Raw genomic sequence first — 11075 nt, forward strand, 5'->3', positions numbered from 1 at the left:
TATGAAAACATCTGAAGTATCTACCTCACAGCATTTTTGTGAGGCTTGAATAAGCTCATGTATGTGTAATAATAGCTTTGCTACACTGTATACATAAAATATTTTGCAAATCTTGAAGCACTATGTGACCACAAATTTAATAACATTAGTTTTCCTCTCTGATCTTCCTGTCTTCCCTTTCCTGGGAGAATGCTTTCCATCTCTTCCTTTAATGAACTTCACTCTTTCCAATATGTTTTCCTCTCTTTATCATTAATTTCCACCTTAGCTTTTAATGTAGTTCTGGCAGCTTTGGCTATCGGTTGCTTTTGAAAGTGATCATGATGTCCCTCTGAGCAATTATTATAACACATTATTCTAGTGTTTTGCACTACCAGGGATATAAGAAGCACTCAATAAATGCATGTTGAATGACTAACTGTAGCCTCCTGAACTTCCAGATTCATGCCATCTCAACTTTCTTAATTGTGGCTCTGTCCGGATTTGAAATTATTGAGAGGGGAAGCTGAGGTTTGATCATGGTGATAGATAATGTTTGTGCAGGAGTACAAAGTTTACTCAGCTTGCTTTTATCCCAAGGTTCAAGGTATTGAGGGTTTGGGCAATAGGTCAAATCTTGGGGCTACAACTCCTAGAATACTAATTTTATTTCTAACAGAACTAAAAGGAAAGGATAGGTTTTATGGCATACATTTAAAAGTGTGCATGTTAGTATGAATTGAAATTCATCTTGATGTGAGATTTTGCAAAGCTTCTTGAGATAACTGAGGACATCCCAGCATGTCACATAGCCAAGACTGCTCAAGGGCAGTAAGTTACCACATGCTCAAAAGGGTTGGCTTCATTACAATTCTAGATGCTACTGTTGTCACATTACTAGATTTTTACATTCCATCTACTGTTAGCTTTCTCAAATAGGTGTAAAGTCTCCCCGAGGGTAGACAAGAATGGGTCCTTCTCTTTTGTTAGGAATCCCCACAGCATCTAGTGCTGTGCCCTGCTCAGGCATAATAAATGCTGGTGGGTCAAGTGAATCAATGGTATTACCAATGAGGAATCCAAAAGACAAATAAAGTTAGGGTAGCCAATTTTAGTCTCTTAGCAAAAGTGGTACAATGTTAAGAGGAAGAAGTTTCCAATTAAAGAACATAATCAGAAATTTCAATAACCTGTGTCTCATCCATCTCTAAATGGCAGAGAAGAAGAGTTAATTGTACTTAATGAGAGGAGAAATGAGACAGAGGAAAGACAAGTACAAAGACTTACCCAAGTTTCATGACCAGTCATTCTGGTCAATATAAATATATAATATAATATAATATAATATAATATAATATAATATAATATAATATATAATATAATATAATATAATATAATATATATGTATATATATGTGTGTATATATATATATATAACATAATTTTTAAGAATAGAATTCAAAGAATATAAATACAACTCAATATTTTTGAGTGAATATCGCTTAATATCAATAATTCCTCTAAGTTATTTAGTTTCTTCCCTTGGTCTAACAACTAACCAGAGTGGGGAAGAGGATGAGTGCCAAATTCTTCAATCTTCTAGGCTACACATTAAACCCCAGACCATGAGTCAATCTAAGGTTATTGGAAGCTCCAGACTTGGAATGAAAAGACATTAATAAAAAGGGGAAAGATAGTCCTCAGTTGGTCACAAGGGTCACTTGTTCCTGGAATTCTCCAACTAACCAATTCTCTTCTTCATTTGAATTGAAGGAAAGTTGTCAACAACTTTACTGGCATCACAACTACAGGTAAGAGCAGTCACAGTTTATCTCCTTCTTTCTACCACCTCTAAATCCCATCTCCTTGTCATTCTACAAAGTGTCAAAGGCATTCTTGACAAGAGAAATATCTCAATAAACCAAGATTGAATCTTCCTACTACACAGAGACAGCAATACAGCAAATACAATACAGGTCTGACATTGCAAACAGTGCCCAATGGGTTACTGTATCAAATCCTCCCAACCTTATGAAAGTAATTTTTCCAGGCTTCTGCATGACATACTGTGTGTGTGTGTGTGTGTGTGTAAATATATATATATGTGTGTATTACATGTATATATGTATATATACACATATATGTATATGTATGTTTAATTACTACACATGCAATACTTCATATTAACAATCAGGGTGAATACAACTGAGGAATTATGGAGGAAAGGGCAAGGAGGACTTTTTCAGAGGAAACAAAAAGCCAGGCCAGTTCAGGAAGAAAGATGCTGTAGTTCAGCATCTACTTCTGGACATTTGAAGATTAAAAAAGAAATAAAAAACCGTTTTGGTTGAAGGTAGGATGCAAACTTACTCTAAACAAATGACTGAGGCAAACTTTTTAGTCTAAACAAACCTGTTGAGGCATCCCTAACATGTTATTGAGAAAGGGCAGAGAAAGGGAGAGAGAGGGAAGAAGGGAAGGAGGTAGAGAAAGGAGAGGAGAGAAGAGAAGGGAGAGGAGAAGACAGAAAAAAGACAGTGACCGAGAGGGAAGAGACAGAGATGAGAGAGTCAGTCAGAGAGGGGGAGGAGACAGAGAAATAGAGACAGAGACAGACAAACACACACAGAGAAAAGAGAGAGTACCTGAAAAAAAAAAAACATAATTCTCAGACTAAAAACTACCTTTCTTTTTTTAAAAAAAGGAAAATGCACACCATGATAGTTTTTAAATGACAATGGGAACATTTGTTGATCTTTGCCTGGACCTCCTTTTCTCAAGCTGTTCACAGCCTTCAATTCTAGTTTTTCAGTGTGGAAAATACTTTGAGGAGAAGGCCAAAATGTAACTAGAAAAAGCACATCTAGCAAATCCAAACCATTTCTCCTGAATCACATCAATTCCTGAAACCTTACATTAAGATAGCTGAAAGAGATGCTATTTCAGAGGACACCTTCTGTAGAATTCTGATTTGGGGAGGGCAGGGAAATCAGTATGAATTTTCTCATTATTATAGTCATATAGGGGCAGTAGAAAATATGGGCAGTGAGAGCTAGTTTCAAAATTTGGGAAAACTGGATGCAAGTCATACTTCCTGATACTTAAATAAGTAATGATAGCACCCTAGCTAAATGGTGCAGTGCATAAAGCAAAGGCCTGGAGTCTAGAAGATTCACCTCTCTAAGTTTAAATCTAGTCTTAGATACTTGTTATCTGTGTGGCCTTGGGCAAATGACATCTGTTTGCCTCAGTTCTTTAGCTGTAAAATGGAGATAATAACAGTACTATCTTCCAGAATTATTGTGAGGATCAAATGAGATAATGGTAAAGTGCTTAGCATATAGTAGCTCTATGTAAATCAATATTTAATGTATTTATTATTATTAATAACCTTTAATAATTATTAATTAATTAATAACCTTTATTTTACATTCTTTAATTTACTATCCCTTCAGTCTCTAAATGTATTCTAGTCTTTAAGTAATGAATGACCTGGGAATCAAGAACCTCAATTAGGTAGACTCCTCAGGTCAATCAACAACTGGAGATGGAATCTTCTCTTCTCTTCCGCACATCTCAATTTCCTCCAAGAAAGCAGTCTGGCATATTTGGACACTTTTATATGGAAAATGAAATAACCAAGCCAAGTATCCCCAGAAGAGCTGGGAAAGGGGTAATAGTCTAAGGTCAAATTCCACCTCTGTCACTAAAAAAAACTGTGTCTCCTTGAACAAAATAACTTTGCATCTTTTTGTGTTTTTTTTTTCCATCTGTAAAATGAGAGGATTGCAGTAGATGACTTCTGAAGTCCCTACCAGTTCCCAGAGCTATAATGCTGAGAAGTCAAAACCTGAATGTGCCATCCTATATATAGACTGTAGGGGTCACTATGGAGACACAAGTGCTCCTAGCGCCCGTCAAGGAATTGTATTTGTTCCCATAATAGAAGTCAGGTTTCCTAGTGGTTCATATGATGACAGACTTAGATCCAGTTAGAACCTCAAAGCTCATCTCATGCAACTCCCTCATTTTATAGATGAGAGAAAATGAAGTTAAGGGAGTAACTCAATAACACAGACGATAAGAAAGTCAACAGGATTCAAACCCAGGCCCTCAGGCTTCAAAGCCCTTACTGTGAGCTGGAAAAGGCACCAAGTCATTGAGCCTTACTACTGCCTCACTACAATTATGTCTCATTATTCCAGTTTCAAAATATTATATGTATTTTAAGTTATGCTTTTAATCTTTGGATGAAGTGAAGGAAGAAAGGGAGAGACAGAGAAAGGAGGAGAGGGAAAGATAGAAACAGAGAAACAAAAAGAGACAGGATGGGAAAGAAAAGGGAGGGGAGAGGGAGAAAGAAGAGGAAGAAAGATAAAGGGAGGAAATCCTTATCCTAAATCAATAGTGACCTAATCCAGAGTCACCACAAGTGGGCTGCACAGCAATAACAACACAAAGTAATGATGCAATATATGAAGGGAAGGAGAGAAGTTTTTGCCAAATGCATACCAGTAACTCAATTATTCTAAATTCTTGAAAAATCAACGCCTTGGAGATAAAGCCAAAAACACTTCTGCATCCAGTCAGTAATGTTTTCTTTCATTGGGCAGTGGGCCAGTATAGGGTCAATTTATATGTAGAAAACAGCATTCATGAACAAAGGGCTCAGCTACACTCCCTAAACTTACTACATTATTGACACTCACTATACATTCCACAGTGTCACTAGTAAAGATTAGAGGCAGGGGAACTTCTAAGAGGAAATGTTTAAAATTCATGTGAAACAATAACAAAGGAAATTTCATTGTGATTTTTTAGGCTGTATAGTTTAGTCCATCCAATTCAACATGATTGAATTAGCCAAGTGATGACTGACTTATTTTCATCAGTGCCTAGTTTGGCCATGTTCACTCTTCATTTGTACTGCTTATTTTCTATGCAAGTGAAATTTGAGGCACTTCTTCATCTTCCCTCCTAATATTGACTAACATGACATGAATGCTGAGTTAGGCTCCCTTAGAAGAGATCATCAATTAAATTGAATGAATGAGAAAGGGCCTTGGTAAGTAAAAATCACAAGAAAAAACATGCACCAGAAAAAGAATGTACAAACTCCCATTTACCTAAGATAGCTTTCTAATTATCCTTTTCTTCAATTTCTAAAGTATTTTTGGTGCACAATTGCATTTAAAAGGCACTATAGCTTAGTATATAGGAAGACAATATGAGGAGCCAGAGGACCAGAGTTCTTTCTAACCAAAGTTCACTCCTTGTTTGCTGTGTGACTTAGGCAAGTGACTTAACTTCTCTGCTTCTCATTATTCAATTATAAAATGGAGAGAGGGGTAATCATATCTGCACAGCCTGCTTTACAGGGTTATTAAAAGAATAAGATCAGAAAATTCAGGTGAAAATGCTTCAAAAATTGCAAAGAAACATACAAGCATACAGTATTAATTATAATTACTATCAACAAAAGATTACAGGAGAAAGGAATCCAAAGTGAATTTAAGGAAAAAAATGTGCCATTTCATACTATGATAAAGCAACATAAGAAATGAAGAGATTGTTACAGTTAAAGGGAAGAAGGAGCAGAGAAGAGGAAAGGAAAAAAGTTTTAGACCCTTTTGATTTACAAAGCCCTTGGGTTATATTTTGATTGTTAGTAGTTTAAAAACATCAAGAAGCCTATTGAATTTGAAGCAATCTTTCTGAGTCATTCAAGCCTTTTGCAATATCTTTGGAGTAGATGAACCTTGAATCTCAAAAGGATTATCAAAAGGACTAGATGTCCTCTGATTCCCTCTGTACAAACTATGGGTAAACCTTAGTATAACTCTACTTTGAGCCTTAAACTAACAGCATGTGAAAAGATTAATATGAATAAATTCAAAACTAATCAGAGACCCTCTTTAAATGTTGACACAGTATTATTTATATCCTATACATACCTTCTTGACTAAAATTCATCCCAGGAGATTGGCACCTGGCCAGCTCTATTCATATTTACTGTATTTATATAGTACAGTTGGCCAAGGATAATATTTAAGACAAAATATGCCTCAGGGCATATACAATATCTCTTATATTTTCGCTTTTAAATCTCCACATTGCTAAAAATATTTAGTCTGAACTTTATAAAATGTCCTACAAAGGGCTATCAGCAATCTGTAATGATATATAGCTGGCTCAGTATAATTAAAGCATATTTGTAATACTTATGCCAAAGTCAGTCATTGAATGCTAATAACTATGTGGTTTAAAAAAAAAAAAAAGGAAGAAAACCTGAATCAGTGATCTTTCCCATGCCTTCATCTCTACAGCTTTTGACCTTCAGCAAATGCTCTGCAAGAAATGCCAATCTTTTTCCCCACTTCCCCTTCCACTCTGAGACTCCTTTCAGAAATGAAAAAAAGTAAAAACTATGCAACACAGTTCTAAACGGGAAAAACTGGTTGGTTCTCCAAAGCTGGTATTTTCAACTGACTCCTTAAAAAATTATGGTGGGGTGATTTCTTCCTTTCTTTTCTTCTTCTTCTTCTTCTTTTTTTATTTTTTATTTTTGGAAGGACTCCTATAATCCAGAATAATTGGAAAGTGCTGGAAAATCAATTAACCTACTTTCATAAAATCATCCAAGCTTTACATAGTAGTACTCAATCTGCCACTTACAAAACCTGCTACTAAACTGCTGTGATGCACCCTGTTGGTAGATTTCTGGATTCTATGTTACCTTCTCTGTTAATAGACCTATACCTCTGAATGCCATGATAATATTTCAGATACATAGGTTAGCTCTTTACAGGAAAGTAGTTGCCTCAATTGAGCCTATATAACATGCACGGGACTTTTTCTAAAACCAGGGGTTTCCTCCAACTACATAGGGGAAATCAGTAACTGGGAAACTATGGCCTTTAGCTTCTTAGATCTAAGGTTCTACTGGGAAGAACTCTGGATGGATACATTCTTCTGAGATAATCTGGTATCTCTAGAACAATTAGTTACAAGTTAGAAATGTGTCCAACAACTGAGAGCAATTTATTTTAGCTTTTGTTGCTAAACGCCTAAAGCACGACCTGTTCAGGCACCAGACCGAGTGCTTTTCTGTCCACCCAAGTACCAGCAGGGCTGTTGCACGTGCCGGGGAAAAAAAAAAAAAAAAAAAAAAAAAAAGCTGGCCTGATTCCTCACTGTCTCCCTGGTATTGCTACAGCTTGCAATGCCTGCTTTCCGAATATCCCGTTGGCTCCTGCCCAAGTAAAAAGGCTTATTTCCCTGGGGATAACAGGGGTGGCGCTCATTTCTTATAGCTGTTGTTGGAGGGTGCCATAATTACAATAATAAAATCATCCTGCCTGCCAGTGTCCCGAACCCGATGCTGTCATTTCACAATAAAGAGAGACAACAGCGGCAGAAGAAAGGCTGCCGAAAAGGCAGGGGTTCAGACACACTGGCTGTCATTCTGGGACCATCATCTACAAGACATGACAAGCCATAAAGCAGCGACTTGTTAAACTAAAAATAAATATATTAAAAGATGCACCGCCCTGCAATTAGAAACTCTTGGATAAAGTTACCAAGATGGCTGTATTATCTATTTAGGCAAGACGCAGAGAATTTGCAAAAGCGGCCAACAAGTATATAGGGCATGGAAAGGGGAGGAGAGAAACGGGCAGCCAATGAAACGGAAAGAGATTGGGGCTTGGAATACAGTAAAGCTGAAGGATTTTCCCCCCTTGCTTCTTCCTGGTATTTAACCCTCTCAGGTATCACAGGAGGCATTTTTTAAAGAAGCTCTCTGAATCTATTTCAAGCTAACAGCCCCATTCCCTTCTCCCCGCCCCTCTCCCCCCAAGAACTCCACAATAAATCATTTCACTCCAGTCACTACTGTATGCCAGATGGATTTGAGGATATGGCAACCCAGCACAGTCTAGGAGCAGGAAAGGCTCTTTTACTCCCTCTTAGATTTAGGAATGCATCATCAAAACAACTGCCGAGGGCAAATGAAAAAAGGGAGTTAGCACAAAGGTTGAAAAGAGAGGACTTGTTATAAAACTATTAAGCAAAATAAAGGGCAAGAGTTTTCTACTAAACCATTAGCAAAACTATAATGACCAACTGAGTATGAGTGGCTGGGAAGAGAAGTGAGGCTCTACTCATTTTGGGGGAAAAGTCGACTTAAAACTCAAGTACTAAAAAAAAATTCCCATTTCCTTATGAATGAAAGATCTGAAAGTGAAATTACAAAATGGGGAGGAGGAGGAATAAAAAGGGGGAACTTGCATTCATTTTCTGGTGGCAAGAGATGCATTGAGGAGATCAAAAACAAAATTTAAAGTGACATCTTTTTTTTAGAGGTACGTTTTGATGTTGTTGTCGTTTTTAAGTAGTTATAGATAGAGATACAACGGAGACGGATTAAAAATTGACCATCAGATTCGCAATGGGGCGGGAGATGGGGAGAAGAAGCAAGTCTTCGCCCTCTCCTCTCCTAATTTTTTTTAACCATTCAAGTCCCATTTTGCTAACAAACCTTTCCGCCCAAAGAAAATAAACCTACCAAGAGTTCTACAGTCAACTCTGCCCCTGGGGAATCTGGATCGTAGATTGCTGAGGAGAGCTGCCTCCTGGCCAATGGACCGTGTGATGAATTTTCAGGAAAGAGGAAAAAGAAGAGCGCAGCGGAGGGAGATTCGGAGGGAAAGGAGGAAATAGAAAAGGGAGGGGAAAGGAGAAAAGCAGAAAGTAAAGGTACAAAGAAATTGCCTTTAGTTCCCAACTCTAAAGAATATTTGGGCCAGGGGAAAAGATAGCTTGAGCAGAGATGGAACACGGGAGAGGAGAGGACGATAAGAGGAAGTTTGGAAGTACCGGGCACCTCCAAACTTCAGACACTCGAGAAGAATTAAACGCAGCACTTACTTTCCGAATAGTAGGGCATGTCTATTTTGTAAACCTCTTTGGCATAGTACTCCTCGTCGCTTCTCTCCCTCTCGCAAGCTGCTGCCCTCCGGTTGGCTTTCTCCTGGAGCAAGTCCCTGGTACTGTTGTAAATGGAAATCACCTCCGGGGGGACCTCCTCGGGTTCGGGGTACTCTTCAGGGGGGCTGGTGAGCTTCAGCTTGCTGAGGATCTGGCCCCGAATCGCCTCGATCCTCTTGCGCATGAACTGATCCATGTCGAGTGTGCTGCAGGTAGAGAGGCTCAGCGCCACGGTGACCAGATCCAGGGTCAGGAAAACGCTTAGGAGATAATAGTGCATCTTTTTTTTTTTTTTTTAAGAATCGGAAGGGGGAGTTATAAAAGTAAGGGGGTCTTTAAAATGGAAAATAGATGAAGATTTAAGGGAAAAAATCAGATCAAGCACGTAACTTGGCAAACCAAAGATATTGACCAAATGACCTTTCTCAAATTGTCTTAAAAAAAGAAAATGTGAGTCTTCAGAAGGGTGGCAACATAAATAGGGGCTGGGTAGTTGAGTGAGTTAGGGGGGATTCTGAATTTTTCTTTTTTTTTTCCTTTTTCTTTTCTTTTTTTTTTCTTTTTTCTTTTTTTCTTTTCTTTTGGTGGGGCAAGGGCAACGGGTTGGGAAAAAAGAAGGGAAAAACCTCTTAGGCAGAAATCATTGAGCTGAAGGACTCAGGGTTCAGTGTATCAGTGTCCAGCCCGGAGGGGCGAATCTGAACTCGTGTCCTGCTGCCAAAGTGAGGAGAGATGGAGAGGCCCCAGAGTTGGCAACTAACAACCCGATCGAGAAGGGTGCGCCGGGATGCTGGGGGTGTTGAGAAGGTGAAAGAGGGATGAAAAATAAAAAAATAAAATAAAAAGGGGGTGAGGAACAAGCGGCAGCTCTCCCCACTTCCACTGCGGGCGCCGATGTCTCTGGGAGAGAAGATACACACCGAAGCTGGAGGAGTAGCCGAGAATCGCACACGTGTGTGTGTGTGTGTGTGTGTGTGTGTGTGTGTGTGTGTGTGTGTTGGGGGAGAGCCCAGAACACTGAGGGGAGGCGGGGTGCGCTCCGCTTCCCACCCCGCTCTATCCTAGTCCGTAACGGGCAGCAAAGGCGGCGACGATCTTCGCTCCGGGTGCCGCAAGCTGTTGCATGCACCCCGGGCAGCGTGCACCAACCCGGCCCGGGTTACTTCTTGTAGCTGCAGCCGCCTCCTCCTTCTCCTCCTCCTCCTCCTCCTTCTGCTCCTCCAAACCAAACTGTAACCCAGCTACAAACAAGCCACTGCCCCGGCCGCCGCCGCCAACGCTGCCTTCGCCGCCGCCGCCGCCGTCTTCTCCTCCTGGCTGTCCGCAAAGACAGCGGCTTGGAAGGACTGGTTGGGGAGATGCTTTATTCCTAAGGGGGTTGGGGGTTGTTTTCGGTGGGTTCCTTGCTTGCTCCTTTGGATTCCCACCTCCCCTTTCCCCAACCTCTCTCCGTCTTTGGCTGGCTTGACCAATCTTCCCTGTGTTATTTTCGAGCACTTGCCACCCGGAAAGTCAAAGAATCTCTCCGGCTTTCTTTTCTCTCCTTTTCTATCAGGCAACCCTTTGGTTCCTTTCCTGAATGGATTGGAAGACCGTTATACTCTGTTCTCCATCTCTCTCTCTCTCTCTCTCTCTCTCTCTCTCTCTCTCTCTCTCTCTCTTTCTCTCTCCCTCTCTCTCCTTCTCTCTTTCTCCCTCTCTCTCTTTCTCTCTCCCTCTCTCTCTCTCCTTCTCTCTTCTTTTAGCTCAGCTCAGAGGGAAACTTTTGCCAGCAGATAACATCACGATCTTGCCGGGGAAGGGAGATTTATAAGTTCTCCTCGAACCACGTGTTTGCCTCCAACAAAGTGACGTGCTGGGATTGCAGTCTGAAGTCCTCCCGTTTTTTTTTTTTTTTTTTTCCTTCTTACCCCCAGCTATTGAGTCTCTCAGAGGCGCTGATGGGGTGTGGGATTGAAGGAGGTAGGGATAAGTATGAGTATAGCAGCTCTTACAAAAATGATTAACTGCATTTACTTTTATAAAGTAACTTTAGGCGGTTCTTCTGGAAGGTTAGGCTTGCATATACCCTACATTTATTATACCTTCTTTCTGAAAGCCAGGGCTTCA

At 39.9% G+C, this 11075-nt stretch overlaps 1 protein-coding gene across 1 annotated transcript in view; it reads right to left on the reverse strand.

Annotated features, from left to right (window-relative positions):
- The window catches only part of TGFB2 (transforming growth factor beta 2), a 99845-nt gene extending 89245 nt beyond the window's left edge, over window positions 1-10600 (reverse strand). The window contains exon 1 of the mRNA XM_051998286.1: window positions 8907-10600. Within this exon, the coding sequence (XP_051854246.1) occupies window positions 8907-9246 (340 nt within the window). The 5' untranslated portion in view covers window positions 9247-10600. The remainder of the gene's footprint in view (window positions 1-8906) is intronic.
- Window positions 10601-11075: the final 475 nt, after the last annotated feature.

The sequence above is a fragment of the Antechinus flavipes genome, chromosome 4 (assembly GCF_016432865.1).
Source record: "Antechinus flavipes isolate AdamAnt ecotype Samford, QLD, Australia chromosome 4, AdamAnt_v2, whole genome shotgun sequence".
Classification (NCBI taxonomy): Eukaryota; Metazoa; Chordata; class Mammalia; order Dasyuromorphia; family Dasyuridae; genus Antechinus; species Antechinus flavipes.